This window comes from Neurospora tetraspora (genome assembly GCF_033439725.1).
Source record: "Neurospora tetraspora strain CBS 560.94 chromosome Unknown B0H65scaffold_1, whole genome shotgun sequence".
In the NCBI taxonomy this organism is placed as follows: Eukaryota; Fungi; Ascomycota; class Sordariomycetes; order Sordariales; family Sordariaceae; genus Neurospora; species Neurospora tetraspora.
In genome coordinates, this window is record NW_026944383.1 from 3,082,937 (window position 1) to 3,105,277 (window position 22,341).

At 54.4% G+C, this 22,341-nt stretch overlaps 7 protein-coding genes across 7 annotated transcripts; 4 read left to right on the top strand and 3 right to left on the bottom strand.

The window, feature by feature from the left end:
• Window positions 1-3,563: 3,563 nt before the first annotated feature.
• Window positions 3,564-6,143, bottom strand: B0H65DRAFT_544147 (heterokaryon incompatibility protein Het-C-domain-containing protein; the record flags this gene model as incomplete). Its single annotated transcript, XM_062829270.1, has 4 exons — window positions 3,564-4,550; window positions 4,610-5,331; window positions 5,392-5,949; window positions 6,020-6,143. The coding sequence occupies 4 exons, from the start codon at window positions 6,141-6,143 to the stop codon at window positions 3,564-3,566; spliced, it is 2,391 nt and encodes a 796-aa protein (XP_062686233.1).
• A 3,715-nt stretch (window positions 6,144-9,858) lies between these two features.
• On the top strand, window positions 9,859-10,743 carry B0H65DRAFT_27249 (uncharacterized protein). The gene has a single exon (XM_062822760.1). It carries the CDS (start codon window positions 9,965-9,967, stop codon window positions 10,520-10,522), a length of 558 nt encoding a protein of 185 aa, XP_062686234.1. The 5' UTR covers window positions 9,859-9,964; the 3' UTR covers window positions 10,523-10,743.
• On the top strand, window positions 10,401-12,136 carry B0H65DRAFT_27239 (uncharacterized protein). The gene is made up of 2 exons (XM_062822759.1): window positions 10,401-10,737; window positions 11,068-12,136. Exons 1-2 carry the CDS (start codon window positions 10,627-10,629, stop codon window positions 11,902-11,904), a joined length of 948 nt encoding a protein of 315 aa, XP_062686235.1. The 5' UTR covers window positions 10,401-10,626; the 3' UTR covers window positions 11,905-12,136.
• Window positions 12,137-12,738: 602 nt separating this feature from the next.
• Window positions 12,739-15,883, bottom strand: B0H65DRAFT_449941 (putative urease). Its single transcript, XM_062825981.1, has 4 exons — window positions 15,666-15,883; window positions 15,329-15,415; window positions 14,059-15,260; window positions 12,739-13,976 (listed from the first exon to the last, which is right to left on the bottom strand). The coding sequence occupies exons 1-4, from the start codon at window positions 15,684-15,686 to the stop codon at window positions 12,764-12,766; spliced, it is 2,523 nt and encodes an 840-aa protein (XP_062686236.1). The 5' UTR covers window positions 15,687-15,883; the 3' UTR covers window positions 12,739-12,763.
• Window positions 15,884-16,204: 321 nt separating this feature from the next.
• B0H65DRAFT_27263 (uncharacterized protein) lies at window positions 16,205-18,531 on the bottom strand. The gene has a single exon (XM_062822761.1). It carries the CDS (start codon window positions 18,188-18,190, stop codon window positions 16,313-16,315), a length of 1,878 nt encoding a protein of 625 aa, XP_062686237.1. The 5' UTR covers window positions 18,191-18,531; the 3' UTR covers window positions 16,205-16,312.
• A 118-nt stretch (window positions 18,532-18,649) lies between these two features.
• Window positions 18,650-20,834, top strand: B0H65DRAFT_504860 (threonyl-tRNA synthetase; the record flags this gene model as incomplete). The annotated part of the gene is made up of 3 exons (XM_062827951.1): window positions 18,650-18,666; window positions 18,928-18,965; window positions 19,321-20,834. The coding sequence occupies 3 exons, from the start codon at window positions 18,650-18,652 to the stop codon at window positions 20,832-20,834; spliced, it is 1,569 nt and encodes a 522-aa protein (XP_062686238.1).
• Window positions 20,835-21,339: 505 nt separating this feature from the next.
• B0H65DRAFT_414072 (inosine triphosphate pyrophosphatase-like protein) lies at window positions 21,340-22,271 on the top strand (the record flags this gene model as incomplete). Its single annotated transcript, XM_062823886.1, has 2 exons — window positions 21,340-21,537; window positions 21,594-22,271. The coding sequence occupies 2 exons, from the start codon at window positions 21,340-21,342 to the stop codon at window positions 22,269-22,271; spliced, it is 876 nt and encodes a 291-aa protein (XP_062686239.1).
• Window positions 22,272-22,341: the final 70 nt, after the last annotated feature.

Below are 22,341 nucleotides of genomic sequence, written 5' to 3' on the forward strand. Positions count from 1 at the left end.
GCTGCGTAAGACGCATTCAGTTCGCAGGGAGGCTTTGCCGCTAGGATTTTGCTAGGCTTTTGCTAGGCTTTGCTGGGGTCTGCTGTGAGGGGTTCTGGTTGGTCCGCAGCAGGCGCCCGATCCTTGTTCGACCCTTGTGTCCCTAAAATGGAGCCTTGTGAGGAAAGTGGGTGATGTTATGCCTGGCAAATGCAAATCTGCCCTGACAGTTCAGTTACAACTTCAACAGCACGGGGTCTCGCCCATTCTATTGTGTAGCTGCGGGTACTATACTTACCTCTACCTCTACCTATGCAATGTATAGAACATGTGGATGGGATCGAGAAGCACCTGGAGTGGAACATTCAACCAACTCAACATCATTGACATCAACCGACAATAGGAAGACATCGATCGTCACTCGTTTGGGTTACCATGAAGGATCTCCAGCTTCCGTCTAAAAAATGCATCAACAGAGAAATATCAACACAAACAGAAAGCATGACTGCCAACTGCCTCAACTTCAAAGGGATGAGTGGCTAGGTAGGCAGGCAAGATCGCATCATCTAGACCTTCCCTAAGCCAACCACTGTACTTGCCTTATTCAAGGGTCGCCGCCCTCTTGAGCGGCTTCCAAGCCTTTCACCATCGTTCTTGCCCTTCTTGAAATTTCACTCTCAGAATAATGACCTGAAGGGACGGAAGGTGCCGGCATAGATACAACACCGATCTACCAGGCCATACCTGCCCATCTCTCTGGTGTTACCCGGTGATCTTCTTTTGAGCATCAACTCCATCACCGCACCACCATGAAGTTGCATAGCGTGTATGGTCTCCGGCAACCCGGTTCGCCTGGCTAGTTGCCGTTCCGTCGACCTTCTCGGCCGGTAAACACCCTCGGTACCCCAAGACACCCCGACAGTCACTTATATCCATTTGTCCACACAACTTCATATATTCGCCTTCTCACACCGGATACGACTTTGATATTCTCGCATCTGCCAGTGAGTCCTAGCTACACTCAAACATGTGGTCGTTAGAAATAGTCTAACGTTTGGTCCCAAGACGATCACAGTGGTAACTGGGTGAGATCACGCGAACCGACATTCCGGGATCTCAGAGACCCATCCGTCCTCCAGAAAGCGTATCAATGGTTGTCTCATTGCAAAGAGCGTCACACAGCCTGTCATGCACCCAAGTACATGGCTGTCCAACCTCCACAACAATCACAGCAATCCTTTAACTTCTATCCCACGCGGCTGGTACGCATCACCCTTCCCAATACTGCGGGGATTCAGCTGGTTCAGCCGTCACAAGGAGTGTCATACGCTGCCCTGAATTTCTTTGCGTTTGTCAAGGCTACCGTACCGCTGTCCGGACGGGGGGACAGGAACAGTCATTGCCCAGCCACAGATCAACAAGCTGGAACCATTACACGAGATCAGCTATACGCTGCAAGAACACTTGCTCGCCAAGAGACTTTTGATATTCGGGACGTTCGGGCTCAGATGGGTTTGCCAGGAAACAACCGGTGCGGATGGTGTCCGGGCGAACGCCGCTTACTTGCGAGGGACGAGAAATGACGGTACCCATTTCAAAGAGCTCGTAGACGGAAGTGAGCTAACAGAGCGGTTATGCATACCTTCACATTCCAACAACTGGCTCGAGGAATGGCTCGGGTTAGTCGCAGCCTTCATGGGCAGACACTCGTCCATCGAATCCCGAGTTCCCGAGATGCAGAAAGTGGACAGCCGGCTCCTGGGTGTATCAGCCATGGCAGCCGCATACTCATCAGCCAGAGACACCGGGCATTATCTCGCCGGACTATGGCAAGAACACCTGTAGCGCCAGCTACTCTGGCAACTAGACGACAGGGTGGTCGGTGCCGCAGTCGAGCAACACAACACCAACTGCCCTCTGGCTCCCGTGCAACTCTGGGAAGTGGGCGAGGAAGCCATCAAATTCAGCGACTTCGAAAGCGACGAGAAGGACCCCACAGAAGAAGACCGCTCGCTCCTCTGGCGCTAGCGCGAGTAACCCGCCGCTCAGCAGCGGTGCGCCTTACTCATTGCTGCGAAGGACCACCCCTTCGTCGACCACGACCGTCCCATTGCGACAGCTATCCTCGACTCTCCCCCTCCTCTCAACAACAGAGAGCACCAGTACTTCTGCCTAGAAGTCTACAGCGGAGTACCCGACGAGCTGGACGGCATTGACGCGGGCTTGGATGCCATGTTGAGTAAAGGGGGTGATCCGAGATTGGATGACGATACATATCAGCTTTACACGGTGGGCTTGCTGCTGAGGTATGAAGGCTATGGGGCAACGTTTTCGAAGGTGGGCGTGTATGTGGTGGAGGAACCGGGACCGGATGAGGCGGATATGGTTTATGGGAATCGGAGCACGAGTGAGTTGGTGAGGTGGATGCATTCGCAGAAAAGGGAGATGCTTGAACTTGGTTGAGATCTGGGATGAAGGTGAGCGTTGGAACAGGTATAGTCGTCTACCGGTAGCGACGTGTTTGCTTGGTTTGATAACTTACTGATGCTGTTAACGATTGTAACGAAATTATCATATAGCTTACTAGCTGTAAAATGGGTTTATGAAGCACTCACGATTTGGAGAACGCCTTCCATACTGTCAAAAAGAACGTCCTATGAATCCAATATACATTACTAGCAAGCTTATTAACCGGGACATGACAAAATTTAGTATCCTTCCATGGGTGTAATGCATTGTGACTGGAGTGAAGAGCCTAAATCGGGATACAAATGGTTTACGAAAGACAATTCACTGTGTTAATTCTACGACCCATTCCATGAAACAAATGATCACAGGAAACCTCTATTAGCTACCACATTGCTCCCACAAGCATGTTACTACCCAATCTGGCTTGTGTTTGTCTTGATCGGCCACTTAAGTAAGTGTTGTAAGTTGACAATACATACCCGCTTGAGGTCTCTCCAAAAGGGGGAAAGTAAACAAAGCCCAGGCCGTTCCCCCCTCCCCCCCTCCCCATCCGCCAAGTCACTCTGACATTCATCCGCCTCATGTCGTAACCATGACCCCTTCTTTCCTTGTCTTAATGGGGAGAATAACGGACTAGACTACGGACTGACCGACAAGCCATTAGGTAGCCAGACAGAAAAAGACGAGAAACAAAACAAATTAATTTCAGAACACACAGGCTCCCCCATTCGCTTGTGCATTTATTTGTTACCCCCCAACACTTTCGCGATGAATATATCGTTGATACGAGAGAACGTTGACACCTGAATACCACTAAAACATGATAAGTGGCTTTCCAGTGGAAGGATAAATTGAGAGAGTTCCAAAATAGCAATCACTTCACGCAAGAGTAGCACTTCAACCGAAAACGATACGAATCAACTACAAGGGGAATCTCAAATTGGTATTCATAAGTTCTTCGCAACTCCAATAGCTTCGCATCGCCAGCATCATAGCTCATCCTCGCTGATCCTTCCTCAGGTGTGAAATATCTCCAACTCTCTCAAGTCATTTATCATCATAAGTCAAATCTCGCCTGTACTGCTGATACGTAGACGTACGTAGGCCTACTTCCCCTAGAATGGCCAACGACGCTCACGCTCTCCGCTCTCGTACTCCCTCCTTCTCTCCTCAAACGCATCCTTGGCCCTTTGGGCAATCCGGTCCAAGAGACTGGGGCTCGAGGGACGCTCCGGATCGGGGTAGGCGAGATCCTCGTCCTCCTGACGACGGGAGTATCCGCCGCCGCCGCCGCCGTACTCCTCTTCATCATCACGACGGTACCTGCGCTCCTCGCGGTACTCCTCGCCATCATCCCGGCGGTATCGACGGTCCTCGTAGCCGTAGCCATCGCGGCCGTTGTCGTCCTGCTCATAGCGACGATACTCCTGGCGCTCGCTACCGTCGTCGTACCGCGTCTCGGTGTACTCGGCTTGGCCGTAGCGGCTGCCGTCGTGTCCGTACTCGGTCGTGGTCTCGGAATATCCGCCGTCGGGCTCGTAGCCGCCGGAACGATAAGCGCTGGTTGCCTCGTTATTGAAACCACCGCCTAGGATGCCGCCGGCGACCGCGCCGAAGAGATTGCCCTGGTTGTTGCTGGCCTGGCCGCTGAGGAAGTCCGAGAAGCCCTGCTTGACGCCGCCCACGATCCGGTCGGCGGCGGCGGCGGCGATCCGGTCCTCCATGGTCTCGGGCGCCTCGTTCTTGAAGTTCTTGTGCATGCCCAGGGGCTTGCCGCAGCCGTGGCCGCAGTCCTGGACGCCTTCCTTGTGGTTCTCACCGTTCATAACGCCATCGCGGCTGAGCTTCTGGCGGTACTCTTCGCGAGCGTCCTCGCCCAGGTCGTTCCACCACTCCTCGATGGAGGAGAACATCAGCTGGCGACCCTCCTCGGCACCGTCCTCGCCCATGTCACGCTGGGCGGGGTGGTGGAGAACGCCGTAGATGATTCTGTTCAGGAGGCGGTCGACATCAGCGCCATCATCGTCCCAGGCGTCCATCAACTGAGGAACAACCCAGCTGACCACCTTGGAGGCGGTGCGACCGGCGACCTCGTTAAGGATCTAACCTAAAGTTAGCCATGGATCAATTAAGAGGCGACGAAAAAGCGTTGAAAACTCACGTTGGAGAAATGGTCCTTGGCCAACATGGAATGGGTAGGGTCGGTGGATCTGTCATCATCGAAAACAACGAATTGCTCGTTCTTGCTGCTGTTGATGATCTCGGTGGAGCCGGTGGCAAGCTCGTTCTTGATCTGGTCAATAAGAGGAATGACGACCGGAGCAATGATCTGGAAAACGAAAAGAGAGAGCTGCTCCTCAAGCTGCTCAATGATCTTGGGGAGGATAGGGATCTTCTCAATAGCCTTCGAGATGGTCTGGAGGAGATCGTCGTGGAACTCCATGACAGGCATAACCTGGTGGTAGACCTGCTGGACGTAAACAGTGAACTCCTCAGGCTCTCTGGGGGACACGCTCATGTTCTCAAGCTGCGAGTTGGCGGCATTCTCCTGGATCTCGTCGAGCTTGTTCTTCTTGTCGCCGCCGATCAAGCCATCGGGGATCTTGTCCAACAGGTCGCGAAGAAGGCTGGTGTCGCCGTTGCGGCCGGCCTTCAGGGTTCCCTCGAGATCCTCGATTTCGCTCTGGGTCATCTTGTCGGACAGTTCACCGGTGACGGAGTGCAAGAAATCAACACCGCCGAAAGTACCAGTGACAACGGGGTAGACGGAGTGGCGAGCACCCCGGATGCGCAGCTTAGTGTCGCGGCCGACGTGAGGGAACACATCGCGCTCGCCCATCTCGATCAGAGCGAGCTCGGTGTAGTTACTGTGAGCGAGGTAATCTGCAAGATATTAGCCAATGTCACACTCGTCGTGAAAGGGTGCCGTAATTGTCTTCTTACCCTCCAGGCAATGCAATCCAGTACCCATAAGGCGCAGGGCTTCATAGAGCTCGGTCTTGTCATTGGTCTCCTTGTACGAGCGACCCAGGCGAATGCACTTGGAGAAGAGCTTGCGAACATGCTCGGCAGAGGACATGATGCCAATGTTCTCGTTGGCAATGTAGTTCTTCATGCCGGTCTCGGGGTCAATGGCCAGCTCAGTTCCCTCATCGACGGGGCCGCGAAGGCGGCGATCGTAGTCGCGGGCGTCCACGTTGTCGGCATAGTTCTTGGGGTTGTCGATATGATCCTCGGGGCGATAGCAGCCCAGGCGGTCGGCGGTGACTTCGAACTCGCGGCTACCATAGCCGAAGGTCAAGAAACCGAGAATGCAGAGAAGGAGACGGATGGCTTCGGCGGAAACAGCCTTGACGGTGCCGACATCGATGGCTTGGGAGTAGTCGCGGAGCCAGTTGCCAAAGTAGACGCGGGAAACGGAGAGCTTGTCGAAAGTCTTGCCGCCCATGGCGCGGGCCATGACGATCTTGAGGAGGGCATCTTCGATATCACCGTGGCGCCCTGTTTCCCATCTCTTTGATTAGCACCACTACTCGTAGCTGTACAAGCACCTGGATGGTTCAAAACGTACAGTTTTGGCCCTCGACCTTGGAGATTCCAGCAATGTTACCGGCGCCAAAGGCCAAGGCGGGGCTGGCGAACAGGTAGATAACGAGGAACCCGAGAACGAACGGGTAAGGTTTGAAGGTCGCCATCTTGACGGCTTCGTATGGTCGATAAGTGCCTTTACTGACTATACGATTGTCTTTTGGTTTTAGATCGAAAAGCAGGGAAAAGGGAAAATTCAGGGTCTGTCGGCGTCGTCATGTTAGCTGAAGTTAGCAAGTGAACGGGACTGGACGGAGTGGAAACCGGGGAGCGCCCCTCTCCCTAGCTCGACCCTTAATTCGAAAGCGTACCACCTGTACGTGAAAGATGGGGATTTGCATTTTACATACCAGCTTTGTATCTGTCGTCGGTACTGGACAGGTTTCCTAGTTACCCCGCCGGTGGTATTCAGATGAAGGAGATGAGGTGAACACTTTTCATGGAGAGAAGATGGGATGTCAGAGTTAGATTGTGTTTGCTTTTGACAGAAAGGTGAAGGCCGGAGGCAGCCATAAAAGTTCAGGTATCAACTGCTCCAATGTCAAGGAGCTGAAACCGCCTGATGCTGATTCTTGCTGATACTGGACGCGGGTGGGGGTTCGTCGGCACATGTGAGGAGAGTCAGCCAACTGCCTTTCTTGCCGTACCAACTTCCAACCCATTTCCATCAAAGTGGCTAGCCAGCCCGGTACGATTGTGAGACGGACGAGGACCGTAGAAAGCTGACGGCGTTCCCGCTAGGTATGTTCATCATTCATGCCGTATTCTCGTCGTCATCTTCATTGTCCCGACTGCTCGGGGTACCAACAAACGCCGTGACGGCGCTTGTAAAACAACATCACGTCAGAAGGGCCGCTCCTCTGGCTCTCTGGCTTCTCATTGAGTTCCGTCGGTCGTTCACACCGTTCCCACCGTCGACCAGCAATCCCAGGGTTGGAGGAAGCGCTGCGCCAAGAGTTTGTTTCCAGCTTCCATCACAGCGGGGCACAGAGAGGGGCCCTTTTCGGGGTGTTGGAACATGGGCGGAGAGACTGGACACGAGGCGCAGACCATGGAGGGGTTTCCGCTGCACCAATCCAGTTCTCCGCCGTGAGTGGCTCGACGCCGGAGAGTGGAAGGGGGAACATCCCCGAACCCCGTTCTGCCGTTCTCCTCCGTCAACATCGTGAGTCCCGTCCAACCAGAGTCTTTCACCGTAGCCGACCATTTGTTCGATGGGCTGCAGTCACCTCCCAACCGGCAACCGCCAAACCGACCAACTGACAACCCGAGCCGCTAGCGCTGGCATCCACTCAAGCGATTGTTTTGCGCGGCGCCTGCCGGGACTTCAAGGTCGTTAACAACGGGCCCCTTGTCACCTGTACAGTTGACGCTCAACTCCAATGTCGACATTCCAAAGTGCGGAGAAATCCAGGCTGGCAGCTGTCCGTCCATGCAAGAGGATGTGAGTGATACATGAGCATTGGTGATCGGCCGTTTTATATCTACCATGATATCTGAAGATAAAGGTTATGGTTGAGCTTCTGCCGTAAGTTCAGTGTATTTTCGAATGATCCCAAGTTTGATGATGACACCGTGCTATCCAGGCTGAGCCACTCTAGAGCTTGGACATCTGATATCATCGCGGGCCGTGGCGGAAAGCTAAAGGCTCGGGTAATGCTGTGAGGCGGTCCGTTTGTCACATCACGGGAAGAGACAATGCGAAGTAGCGTCAGCTACTACTCAGTACGAATGGAACATCTCAACTCTCTGGCTGATGAAGGTTACAGACATCATCTTCCAGGACCGCTGATACAGCCTCGAGACAGCGTCTTCCGGCGTCAAGATAGAAAGGTTAGTGAAGCGTCCTGGCGGTTTCATTCGCTAGTAGGGCTTTGCGTAACAACCTGGCGCCCTCAAAGCTTCTTGTGATGGCCATGAAATGAAAGATAGTGCTGGGAGTGGGCAATACCTTTTAGGAACTCATGAGGTAAGGACACATGCCATCGACCACCACGGCGTCCTTGGGTTGCCAGCAAGCCGCTGCTTACGACTGCTTACAACGAAGGATATTTTGTAGTGATGGCACATCAGAAGATGGACACCAGTGAATGTATCTGGTGAGTTGATAGCGTGTGTTCGTCTTGGGGGCCCATACTTGGAGTTCTGTATGTCTTCTTGCTCACATAAAAGCATTCTATGACAGAAACCACTACACGAAACAAGCAAATGAGTCGGCGGTGCGACACCACAACTGAAGATTGTAAGGCTGAGACATATTCCTTGAGGAGGTTCTGCTAACCTGCTAGGGATCGGCCACTAATTCTGTGATGAAAGAGGAGAGAGCATTGGCAGTCCCCGATATCGTCACTGAATTCCACAATACGACACTGTCTTGACTGTTTACAAGTCAGTCTGGAAAGGCTGCTTTTGAGGAGTCAAAAGTCTCGAGCCTTTTCCAAGCTCCATCCCACGCCCTGACGATATGAGCGTGGGTGTGTGCTTGATGCCAGAGCAAAGAGGAAGGTTTGGTGGTTCTACAGCAAGTGCAATTCGGGCTTTCAAGGTCTTTAAGAGGAAGTTTCCAAGTTCTGTGCATTATGAATGCTGTTAACTGCATACCTAACAGCGCTCTAATATCACGATCATCTTGAACAATGGTAGTCATTCTCTTTTAGTGGCTTTACCAAAGTCCTGAACATTGCAACTGGACGGGATGTTGGGGCGAACTGAGTACCTGAAGAGCAGGTGCAGTGATGGCGGGAGTGAGCGAGGTGGACATCGTCAATCACTCCCAATCACTGAGATCACTGAGGAGGTGCTCCCCAGCGCCAATGCCAATGACGGGATTATTGACGGGACTCCACAGCAAACCGGATACCGGTGAAAATTCAGGCAGTGCCCCTCTTCTCGCGCACCCTTGCTACTTCAGTTCTGGGCGTGGTAACAACACACTGTCGTGTCTCAAGGCGCTGAGGAGAAGGCGCGCTATTGGACGGCAAATGCATGCTCGCGTGCAACAACGAAGGCCTGCTGCCAAACACTGAGCGACAGGCCTCAACCTCGACAGAGACGCGTCGTCAGAGGTTTCAGCATCCAGACCAGTCCAGTACCTCTGCAACACAGCGGTGTCTTTCAGGACCAACAGCCCCAAAGGCATGTCAACTTTCTTCAGACTTGTTAACATCATCAGCCTGGCTGTTAACACAGAATGACACCCACGCTTTATATCATGTTTTCAAGTCTTAGCAGAGGTCAAGTTTAGTGATTCCCTGGGCTTTCACGGTAAGAGAGAACCCAAGGTAAAAGTGACAAATGATCTGTGTACCTCTATGGCACTTGGGTGAAGAAAGTGGATGCCACCTCGAAGGTACCTCTATCAGTTCAAGTACATCAGAGACTGGACGAACACAGACTCGGCGAAGGTGAAGACCACCTCAACTCAAGACCGTCAGCCTGTGAGGAGAGAGGTCAAGGTGTGAGTTGTATCAGTGTCAATGCTGTAGCAACCCAGAGGTTTGCCCTCCTGGTTGCACCAGGCCACTCTGTACGAGGCATCTGTTAGGTACCTCACACTGGAGGTGAGCAGACGGGATGTATTTGACATTGGTTGTATTGTGCTGCGAGAACGGAGTAGAAGAGAACTGGGCGAGTCCTGGTAGAAATGCTTGGGGAACGCAAGTGCGAGGATGGAGAGATCCTGGTTTCAATGCGTCTTTGCTGCACTTGCAACTCATCCTCCAAGATGGAAACCAGATGTACTAAAAGTTCACAGTCATCCAATCTCAACCTTCATGTTCCCACTCACTCGGTGATTTGGGTGTAAGAATGATCTCCATTACGAGCGTTACAAGTCTTCTCTGCGGTGTGTGATAGTGTTGCCCGTCAGCCCATCCAGGACCTGATCAGAACGCCTTGCAATCGTTGTTCTTCTGACCCCTTGTCTCCCATGTTGAGGTGTCTGCTCCCGTTGCTCCAGCCTCCAGGCTTGCTTGCCTGGCCTCCCGTTGCAGGCTGGGTGAAGGGGAGAGGTGTCGCTATCGCCTGCCGGGACACTCCAGCTGTCCGCCCGCGGAAGACGGAGACCCAGTGGGCATTGCGGGGAGGGGTCTCTGATCTTGCCCCATTTCCATTGGGGGCGCCCAAATCAGGCTGCATCTCAGTGCACAAATTTTCTGGCCCGCCCAGTCTTGGGGGGAAATCAGTGCTGAGTGCTGGGAGCCCACGCTGCAGCTACAAATTTCGGTATCCCCCCGCATCCCCCAAAATTCGCCGCGAATTTTTTCCTCCCCTTCTCTCCGTTCATTTCCGGCGTCCTCATCCCCCAAGTACCCCAAGCACACAGCAAGCAGACCACCGCACACCACCCCGACCCCCGGATTCCACCCACCGCCAACCTTTGCCTTTCAGCAGTTGCGCCCTGATACGACAGGCACCCACTCAGCAGGAACCGTCCGAGCTTTCTGTTTCCATTAAAACCCGCACCCGCACCCAAGCTTCCACCTGAGCCCTAACTGCTCCCCTACACCATCACTACCGCCACCACAACACCGTCCCCAGAGCCCACAAGCATCACTACCAGTACCAACTATCAATCGACCAACCGCCATCATGCCGCGCCCCCCCAAGAACAAGGTCGCCGAGATCGTTAAGCCAGTCATCGCTGCGCCTGGCCCTGCGAGGGTCATTGATGTCGACAATTTCATCCGTGTCCGCGATTCGGTAAGCCTTGCACCTTTCAACATCCCGTACCAGCTCCTCGCAACCACGGCACCCCCATTCCCGTTCCCCTCCCCATCCCACCACCAGAATCCCGGATTCGGAGCCGAGATGTCTGTTGCATGGTGCGCAATGGATATTCCACATAGACACAACTCCTTCGTGGCTTGGTCACGTCCTATCGCGTCGTAGGGGTCAAACTACACTACACGTTAAGAGAGACGGACGCGATCAACCACACGCCATGCCCCAAAAGCTGCCAAGTTTTCTGCGAGAAGATGCAAAATAGAATATGTATTACGCTTGAAACATGACTCGCTAACTCCTCTCAAGGTCTACCAACGTCTCTCCACCATCCAGGATTTGATTAAGAGCTTTAGCCAAGACTACTTGCGTCAGACCAACCTTCTCCTCGGAGAGGGCACCACCCTCGAGAATGGCGGTGATCTCGAGCACCTCCAGACTTCCTTGACCGGCATGCTCCCTGGCTTCATGGTTGCTCCCCAGCCCATCGTCGAGGAGAAGAAGGAGCGCAAGAAGCGTACCCACGACCCCAACGCTCCCAAGCGCCCCCTGACCCCTTACTTCCTCTACATGCAGACTGCCCGCCCCATCATTGCCAATGATTTGGGTGAGGAGGCCCCCAAGGGCGCCGTTCAGGAGGAGGGCCAGCGCCGCTGGTCCGTCATGGGTGCTGCCGAGAAGCAGGGCTGGAACAACGCCTACCAGTACAACCTGCGCCTCTACAACGCCCGTGTGCACTCCTACAAGCATGGCAACGCCAACGCCAAGAACATGACCGATGACGAGGCCCTCAAGTATGCTGATGAGTATAATATCGAGATGCCCACTGCTGCTCAGGTCGAGGAGGTCCCTACCGACCAGGACGCCATTGCTCAGCAGTTGCAGCAGAACGTTGTGCCCGATGTTTCTGAAGAGGAGGAGGAGCAACAGCAGCAGCAGCAGCAGCAACCGGTCCCCGTTTCCAAGACTCCCATCAAGAAGAAGGACACCCGCAGGCGCAAGACTGCCACTCCCGCTGAGGAGGCCGAGCCCGCTAAGCCCGTGGTCGCCCCCGCCAGCCCGGAGAACAAGAAGCGCAAGCGGAACGTCAAGGCGGCTGAGGTGGAGGAACCTAAGAAGTCGGGGCGCAAGAAGACTAAGGCCTAGGCGCGCTCTTAATCCACCTCACGTTGTCCCTTGCCGGTTTCTTTCATGATACCTCGTGGCGAAACATCCGGGTTGTTTCCTTTTTATTTTACATTTCCGTTGTACGATACCCTCCCTCCCTCTGTCAAAGGAAAGGGGAGTGCGTGTCCATGTCAACTAGCGCGGGTCAGCGTCATGGTTATTTTCTCTCTGTTAAAGTGGCGGTCTTTGGTTCACTTTACTTGTCCTGTATGATTCAATGAACGGCTAAAGAGGAATTGGGGGTTCTCCATCTACGAAAACAAGCTCGAAACGGAAAATAGGGGGTTAAGGATAAACGGAGTCTACTCTTTTTGCGAAATCATCGGCTGAAGGATGAATGAGGCTGTCTCGCATGTTGTACTTATGACGGTTAGCTCTACATAGCATGTGTGGGCCCGGTGGATGAATGAATTCACAGTTCGAATAGTGTTTTGGTCTTTTGATGCTGTGGGTACAGGCGAAGCAAAGAGGTCACTCATCGGTTCATGGAGGATCGGAAGGTGTTGTTTTTGTCCCGCTGCGAAGATTTATTAACACGATCTATACTGAACTTGAGTCAACGGTGCTTGATCATGTGATGTTATGTATACCGAGATGTTGGTGTTAGTCACAGAAATCATTCTTTCACAACGGCAGCGATACCACACGTAGTAGGTGAAAGTCATCACGGTTTGGAGTTAACAACTGCCAGTGACATGTGAGTAGAACCACACAAAAACAAAGCAAATCTCTTTAGCTGAGTATAGCATAGCCCGTATATCTACCTCCTACTTCTCGCCTTTGCAAAAACAAACTGCCCCTTTAGTCCCCTCACCCCCTCACCCCCTTCCCCCTTTCATCAGTAAACAAACCAACTCTGCGTCAACGGCAACTCGCTACTCGGCTCCGCCGTACACACCTCCCCATCCGCCTCAACCGTATACCTCTCCGGATCAACCTTCATCTTCGGCATCCTCTCATTAAACTTCATATCCCTCTTGCCCACACTTCTACACCCCCTAACAGCCTCCACTCTACTCTTCAATCCATACCCTTCAATCGCACCACTATCCAAGCTCGCCTGCGAAACAAACAGCACCTTGGTCTTCGCAACCATCGGCGCAAACATCGGCCGCGCAATAACCGGCTGCACGGTCGGGATCGAGGCATTGGGGTCGCCCATCATCGCGCTCGCTATCAGTCCGGACTTGATCACGAGGGACGGCTTGGTGCCGAACCAAGCTGGGTCCCAGACGACTAGGTCGGCCAGCTTGCCGATTTCGATGTTCCCGATCAAATGGGACATTCCCTGTGCGAGGGCCGGGTTGATGGTGTATTTGGAGATGTACCGCTTCACGCGGTAGTTATCTGCTCCTGTGTCTTGGTCCTCCGGAAGGGGGCCGCGTTGCAACTTGTTCTTATGAGCCGTGTTCCAAGTCCGCAAGATGACTTCGCCGCAACGGCCCATGGCCTGGCTGTCGCTGCTCATCATGCTGATTGCTCCGAGATCATGCAGCACGTCCTCGGCGGCGATGGTCTCAGCGCGGATGCGCGACTCGGCAAAGGCCACGTCCTCGGGAATGTTTTTGGAGAGGTGGTGGCACACCATCAGCATGTCGAGATGCTCGTCTAGCGTGTTGCGGGTGTACGGCCTGGTGGGGTTGGTAGACGAGGGGAGGACGTTGGGGTGCTCGACGACGCTGATGATGTCCGGTGCGTGCCCGCCTCCCGCTCCTTCGGTGTGGTACGTGTGGATGGTGCGGCCGGCGAAGGCGGCGATGGTCGATTCGACGAAGCCGGACTCGTTTAGAGTGTCGGTGTGAATCAGGCATTGCACGTCGAGCTCGTCGCAGACGGTCAGGCAGGAGTCGATGGCGGCGGGGGTGGTGCCCCAGTCTTCGTGCAGCTTGAGGCCGCAGGCGCCGGCGAGGATTTGTTCCCGTAAGGCGGAGGGGGAGCTGTCGTTGCCTTTGCCGGTTATGCCGATGTTGAGGGGGAGGGAGTCACAGGCTTGAAGCATTTGGCGCATGTAGTGGGCGCCGGGGGTGCAGGTGGTGGCGTTTGTGCCGGCGCTGCGGAGGAGGGGGGAGTTAGTTTCTTGGACTTGATATGTTGAGGATGGGTGAGAGAGGTCAGAAGAAGGGAAAGGCTTACCTTGGACCGGTTCCACCACCAAGGAACGTGGTGATGCCAGCAGCCAAAGCCTCAGCCGCCTGTTGAGGGCAGATAAAGTGAATATGCGTATCAATACCTCCCGCGGTAATGATCTTGCCTTCACCGGCCACCACATCCGTGCAGCTTCCCACGATCATGCCCGGCGTGACACCATCCATCACATCAGGATTACCAGCCTTGCCGATGCCCACAATGACACCAGCCTTGACACCGATATCCGCCTTGTAGATGCCCGTCCAGTCCACCACCAGCGCGTTCGTCACCACCATATCCAGCGTCTCCTCATCCGACCTGCCCGTCGCCTGCCCCATGCCCTCGCGCAGCGTCTTGCCGCCGCCAAACTTGCACTCGTCCCCGTAAACGGTGTAATCCTTCTCAACCTTGATCCACAAATCCGTGCTGCCCAGCCTCACCATATCACCCACCGTCGGACCAAACATGACGGCGTACGCCCTCCGATCCATAGTAAACGGCTCACTAATAAACGCCGCATCGCCCACCGGCTCCTCCGGGGTGTGCGCAAAACCGGCCGCCTGCAACTTGGCAATGATCTCCTCCGCCCTCGCCAGGTCCAGCTTGCCCGAGGCCAGGTTGTTGCCGCCCCTGATGACCTTGTTGCCGCCAATCTCCACCAGCGTGACCGTCTTGGTGTCGCCGGGCTCGAACCGCACCGACGTGCCGGCGGGAATGTCCAGCCGATACCCGTACGCCCGCGCCCGGTCGAACTCCAGCTGCGGGTTCGTCTCGATGAAGTGGTAGTGGCTGCCGACCTGGATCGGCCGGTCTCCCTTGCTGGTCACACGAAGACGGATGCGTTTCCGGCCCTCGTTGAGCTTGACCTTGGCCTCCTTGACGCAGACCACGGCGCCGGGCTGCTTGCTGGCTTCGTAGGCCGCGGCCGGGGGCAAGGGGAAGACGGAGTCGTCGTTGGGCGGGATCGGCAGGAAGCTGCCGTACAAGGCGCGGGCGAGGTCGCCGTCGTCGGAGCTGATGGGGTTGTGCACGGTCACGAGGTAGGTGCCCGAGGGGAAAGTGCCTTCGACTTGGATCTCGTGCAGCGTCGAGGTCACTTCGGGCAGGACGTGGCGCCGGCCGAGCATGGTGGCGCCCAGGGCCATGAGGTCGGCGACGGTGTGGTTGCCATCGCGGATGAGCTCTTGGAGGTTGTTGGCGATGAGCGCCTGGGTGGATGAGTGGGTGTGTTAGTGAGTGAGGCGAGTGAGGGAAAAGACAAAAGGAGAAAACTTACGGTGGCCTCGGAATGGTTCAGTTTTACACCTCTTGCTAGACGTCTTTGAGCTAGGAATCCTAGCTGAGAGATGGCGAGCTTATCGAGCTGTTAAGGTGAAAGGAAACATGATGTTGTCAAGAGGTTAGTTACGCTGCCCTGACTTGCCGGGATGAATCCCTCTCATGGAGTTGTCACACCCCTTTTACTGTCCAGCCTAGTCACACAGTTATAAAGGTATACACACGATGCCAACGTCCGTGACTCTTTCGTTGTGTGAACCGTGACCGGAGGTGTCTTGGTCTTGTAAACCGCAAGAGGTGGAGGATCAACGGGGGCACAACAAGCAACCACTAACCTCTTTGGGAATGAGATGCATCTTGTTCCTGTCACAGTGAGGTTCTGCCTCCTGTTGATGTTGACGAGAGTTTCGATGCAAGATTGACAAGGAAAGAGATCAAGAAAACGAGAGAAACATTGCTCTCTGACATGATGACACTAACATCTCGAGAACTGCTAGTTTTGACCCCCGTAGCTCTGTACCACCTGCTTATCAGTCCGCTTCCAATGTTCTAGATGCGACCGCGGTAAAAGACGCCGACTGCGGTAGGATGTTGTCCCATAGATTGCTGTACCCCGCACACTTGTACTGATAAGGCGGATATTGTTAGGTAGTAACAGCTCAGTAGTCTTTTGGTTGTTTACAACTCCAAAGGCCCCGGCAACGATGATAGGGGTAGCCACACTTACACTTGACAGAAAAACACCAAATGTACCACGAGTAACATGACGGATCTAAGATATTGCGTATACAAATATTCTGCTTGGATTTTCGGTCTCCAAAAATCATATTCTGTACAGCAAACGAATGCTTATTTAAACTCCAAACTCCTCGGACTCCTAAACTACCTCCGAAAACTAGGAAAGTACATGTACAACGCTTCTAAGAACACTATTTCCCTGCCTCAAACCTATGTAACTTGCCATCTGCAATCTCAGCATCATCTACCAACCAAGACCAGGAAGACGTCTATTGTACGCCTTTGCCTCCAACTCCGGCAACTCCTCTTTACCCCTAGCCAACGCCTCTCGCACGCGCTCATTCTCAACATCTCTTATCTTGTTTCTCGCCGATTCCAGCCTCTCAACTCCCCTATCGATGGTCTCGACATGCACATAGAGCGGTATATCAAGCCCAGCATCCCTTGCCACCTCCGCCTCTCCAACCCGGTCTCTTAGCCCGTTGAGACTGGCCTGAATGTTCTGAAGCTCGACAATGAGTTCGCTAACCTGCTTCACGGCTTCCGAGCGCTGGTCCTCGACCTTCCTAAGTAGGGCCAGCTGGTTGTTGTAGCTCTTGCGGTTGCCGGATTTGATGCCGATGTAGGTCCACAACTCCCAAAAGACCTCCTCCTTCTTCGCCTGTATGTGTTCCTGAGTCCTAGTCACGAAATCGTATATGACTTCGAGGTGGTCTTCTGCCCTCTGCAGCGTGACCAGCACAGCTTGCGCTTCCCTTATCAGGTTGGCAATCTTGTCCGAGACGCGGATCGTGTGGTCGATGTACTGGTCGAGAAGCTTGCGCTCCGTGTAGGTGGATGGCTGAAAGGGGGAGAATACCCAGTCCCACCACTCGCCTATGATGCCACGGTGTTCCACGTCATCTGATAGTTCATCGATGTATCGAGATGTCCATCGGTTGACGCTGATTATAGAATCAATAGTCGAGCCGACGCGGGTGTTGAATCTTTGAAGATCCCAAGTTGCCGAGCTTGCGACGTCGATGTACCCGTCGAATTCAAGGATCAGTTGTTCTTTACCGTGAAGCTGGCTGTATCGGACCATGGTGCGCAAGTCGCGGATGGCTAATTCGGAGCGCTTCATCTCCAAAGGCAGCGAAGCACTCTCAGCCGCTTTTTCTAGAACTCCCTCGAAGCGATCCTGTATCTCTATTACAGGGTCGAACTGGATGTGGGTGTTCGTTTTTGTAGAGGTGTCAAGGCAAAATGGCAGATTGAGCCACCTCGCGCCTGGTACACGACAGACCGGTGATAAGGCCGTATAGAGGGATAGCGTTGCCATGTTCTGGACCATTGAAAGGAGGCCGAAGATGAGGTATACGGATACTAGGATGGCGATAGGCTTTTGCGCATATCTGAACGCAAGCCCCACGACTCCCAAAGCCCAAGACAAAGTGTTGAAAACGGCATCCGGTACTGAGTCGAAGAACCGGTCAAAAAATCCCTTTATTTGCGGCGCCTGTTGTCGTTTTGGTGTCCTAGACCTCTTCATTTCTTCGACCCTCTCCTCATTATCCGCATTGACTTCGGTATCTTCACCCGATGAGTGAGAAGCCTCGCGGGAGCCTGTTAACGTCTGGCGGCCGGGACGGTATGCCTGGCGTTGGCGAAGACCAGGCAACGAGGGCGGAAACTGTCGTATTGTCATGGATGACCGTGTACTGGATCGTCTGCTGTCGACAAGTCTGTTATCGACATCGACCATGGGCATGTAAAACTCCTGCGGTGTTGGTTGGATCCGGTGTCTCATGTTTTCGCGAGACGCGTGCCGGACAGATTGTGGTATTGAAGGCCGGAAGGGAGTTCTCATGATGACCTGGTCATCGTCTTCGGCTCTGTGTAGGAAACTTTCGAGACTCTCGTCCTGTGATCCTCCTATACTGAATGGCTGAGATCCGTCCAGACTGAAGGGCTGGCTCCCGTCTACATGTGAGTGGTCGCTTTGGCTGGATAGGATCATATCGTTGCCATCATAATCGTCGGGCATTAATGAGGTGTCGAAACTGTCATTCTCGCCTCCCTCGACCATGCGCCAAGAACTCGAGACATTGGGCGGCTGCCCTGGTGGTTGACGTCCCGACATGGTTTAGGTAACTACCATGAGTGAGCCCGTAGGGGAAGCTATGATAAGAGTTGCGAAGTTAAAGTTTTATAGAGAGGATGGAGCCGCGATAACATGGAGCGTAAAAGTTCAAGGACGTCGGGATCGGTGGTTGATGTTGGTGGACTTAGGCACCAGTGCTTCTCTTATAGGCTTCAGTCCTGGATTGATTTGATTGTTGACAGCGGGGGAGCTCGGCCAAATCTTAACGGCAACTGATAGCTGGTTCTTTGTTTACCGTGAAGTCGATCCCAGGCTTCAAGTCGTTGAAAAGCAAGGTGCGCACAGACTAATACCGTGTATTTGAGTCACGACAAGGTACCGATACACGGGTATAAGTGGTGAAAACGGAAGTATCAAATGTGTTCCGCGGGTACAGGATGTATAAAAGAATGGGAGAGCCGGGTATGTTCTTTGATAATCCAACAATAGCTTTGAGATATGAGGCTGAGTGAGATGTCGTTAAACCAAGCAACTGGAATGCGACGGAAATGGACTAGGTAAGGTTAAACTGTACATGTAGGGTAGGCGGAGGGAGAGAAGGGAGGGAGGGAGGAGGAGGCAACGTGGGAAGGCAAAGTTAAGGTGGTGTGAGGTACCGATGCACGCTGCTACAGTGCCCGTATGTGCCGCAGCGCATATCCTGTCACAGGACGGGATGATGCTAAGAAAGAGTTCTGGTGACCTTTCTTTGTATCGTCGACCTCGGTCGGTCACAGAGACCAGCAGGACGGTGACTCGGTGAACTTGGAGTTTGGTGAGTGACGTCGAGAAGAATCACGACCAGCACCGTCGTGTGAACGTATCTCACCAAGTCACCTTGCCCCGCCCGGCAGACAGGTGCCCGCTGTGTTGACGGCAAACGGCCCCGAGCGGGGGTGGAGGCCTGGCCAGTGGTGTCCACACTGGAAGCTCCCACCCAGGCGGGGGCCCCCTTGCAGCGGCAGGGGCATATGGGACGACGGGAGCCTATCGCTATCGCCAAGACACTGGCTCTCGGACCTCGAAGCGCGACAAAGAAGCCGCCGAGCTTCGATCCTGTCTGGAAAAGTTTCCCGTTTCCTGTCTGTGATCATACCCAACACCTCAACGACAACCGCACAACCGGACAGTGTGGAGAGGCGACGGGAGGATGCTCTCTCAACGGCTTACAAGATGGACTTCTCGGGCCCTTTTAACCCGCGTTAGGGTACCGCTCACTCGCCCTGCCATCTCTCAAGTCCAGGTGCGCCATCGGCTGTGCTCCTCTTGCGCCAGCGCGAACCCCGTCCCCGCGAAGCCAGCCGCGCCCGATCATCGCGATCTCGGAACACAGCAGGAGCTCTTTATGACATCGATCTACAGCCCTGGATCGCCTATCTTCCTGCCCAATGGCGCCCGCATCTTCAACCGTCTTGTCGAATACCTCCGCAAGCAATACGTTCACTATGGCTTCCAGGAAGTCATTACCCCGACCATCTACAAGAAGGCGCTCTGGGCCAAGTCGGGCCATCTCGAGAACTACGCCGACGACATGTTCACCGTCACGAGCACATCCCCCTCGCGCGCCGATGTTACCGAGGCCGGCGAGGTCGACGAATACGGACTTAAGCCCATGAACTGCCCCGGCCACTGCCTGATTTTCGCGGCGCAAAAACGAAGCTATCGCGACCTCCCCATTCGCTACGCCGACTTTAGCCCCCTCCACCGTAACGAGATCTCTGGCGCATTGAGCGGCCTTACCCGTGTTCGCAGATTCCACCAGGACGACGGTCATATATTCTGCCGGCCGAACCAGATTGAGGACGAAATCAGCAAAACCCTCGAGTTCATCCGACGCGTATACAAGGACTTCCGCCTGGGGTCATATCGTTTGAAGCTTTCCACGAGGCCAGAAAACCATATCGGCAGCCTGGAGGATTGGGAGCATGCGGAAGGCTCCCTCAAGCGAGCGTTGGATAATTCGGGAGAGCCATGGACCTTGAACGAGGGAGATGGTGCCTTTTACGGGCCCAAGATCGACGTAATCCTCAAGGACTCGGACGGAAAGGAACATCAGACGGCCACAATCCAGCTCGACTTTCAGCTGCCCAAGCGGTTTGAGCTCGAGTATCAGGCGCCAGCTCCCGAACTGGAGGCCAAGGGCGAGACGACTACGGAACCCGAGCTTCTTGCTGTCTCCGGACCCGTGAGACCTGTAATGATCCACCGGGCTGTTCTAGGCTCGGCGGAGCGCATGTTCGCTTTGCTGATTGAGCACTATAATGGCAAGTGGCCATTCTGGCTGAACCCTAGACAGGGCATTGTCCTCACAGTAAACGACAGTGAGCCGGTGTTGCAGTTCGCGCGCAAGACGCAAAAGGTACTGCTGGGTACAGACTCTGCAGATGTTCACGTATCTCCATCGGGCCTTGCTGTCGACCTCGATGATAGTGCGCGCAGTCTGTCGCTCAAGATTCGCGAGGCCAAGACCAAGGGTTATGGCATGATCATCGTGGTTGGCCCCAAAGATATTGCCAATGGCACTGTCACGGTTGATGCTACCGGAGGTCTTCAGACAGGCGACAAGCCGGCGCAGAAGAACCTTGTTATGTCGCCCGAGGAGCTGCTGCAATTCATGAAGACCAAGGTAGATGCATACGAATGAACGATATCCTGCCGTTCTGCGTAAGCTCACACTTTGTCTCCCCGTCGCACGAGGTTTCTCACTTTGTCTTTTGGTGTTGCCAGTCATGCGATCCGTCCAATCCCCAAATTGTGACTTGCTTGTTTGCTTTGTAGTGGTGAGACAAGGCTGATCACAGCACGTTGAGCAAGTGCCGGCGATGACGCAGTGCCGCTGCTGCATGGGATGAAAGTAAAGTGGGGCCACCATTCCAGCGCGCGATCGTCATCTCCCCTGTCGTGGGGCCACTTCCAGAGCTTCGGTTGACAGATCGCCGGGCACCTTCCAGTTCATCAGCACTCGAATCAGCGCCACGGAAGTTGGAACAGCCCTGAGCCCCTCCCCCACCGGCACCGACGGGAGCTCTCCACCGCTACCACCATTCCCGTTCCATCCCCTATCCCATCATATGCTGAGACGCGGGCTACAACTTTTAGCAAAACATCGTCCCAGTCGATTCCCTATAACCCGACAGATCATACCAGCCATGGATCCTACCGCTCCTGAACCCGAGAACCCACCGGCTTACATCGCCGCAGCCCGCCGGCATGGGATACCGCTTCGCCAGAGTGCCCCCATCAGACGGGGCCCTATGCCCCTTCAGCTTCCCATCCTTGAGCATCTACGAACCAAGAGGGTGATTCTGGCGTCGGCATCGCCCCGGCGGAAAGCGCTCCTCAACCAGGTAAGTCATCATCCTCACGCCACGGTCCAGTCGGGTCTAACAAATTCATCAAACAGCTTGGCCTGAACGACGTCGAAATTTTCCCATCAGACAAGCCCGAAGACGTCGAAAAGGCCAAGATTACTCCCGAAGAATATGTCGCCGAGACCGCCCGCCGCAAGATCCTGCACGTATACGAGCAGGCCCTCATGCAGCAAGAAGAGGACGAAAAGAACAAGAACGTAGAGAAGCCCGACGATCCAGCCCTCGTTATCTCCGCCGACACCATCATCGCTACACGCTCCGGTCGGATTCTCGAGAAGCCGCGCGACGAGCAGGACCATATCCGCATGCTAAAGCACCTTCGTGACACGCGCATACATCGTGTGTTGACGGCTGTATGCGTGCTCGCCCCCAAGGACAACGCAGCCCACCCCGGGTATGAGCTGGAGACTCACGTGGAGGCCACCGAGGTCTACTTTGCGCAGGCCAGGGACGGACTGCCCGATGACGTAATTGAGGCCTACGTCAAGACGCGCGAGGGTGCGGATAAGGCTGGCGGTTATGCAATCCAGGGTGTCGCAGGGATGGTGCTGGTTGACAAGATTGAGGGCAGCGTGGACAATGTTATTGGGTTGCCGGTTAGAAAAACCTTGCAGTTGGCCGAGAAGGTGATCTTCAAGCAGGGTATGGAGGAGGACGATATTGGCAGCGATGAGGAGGACGAGGAGGACGAGGAGCAGTATCATGACTGAGAGGAGGCACCGTCTGGTTAAACTCCATCGATGTCAGCACAGGGACAGGAGCCCTTTCGACGGTAGCTTT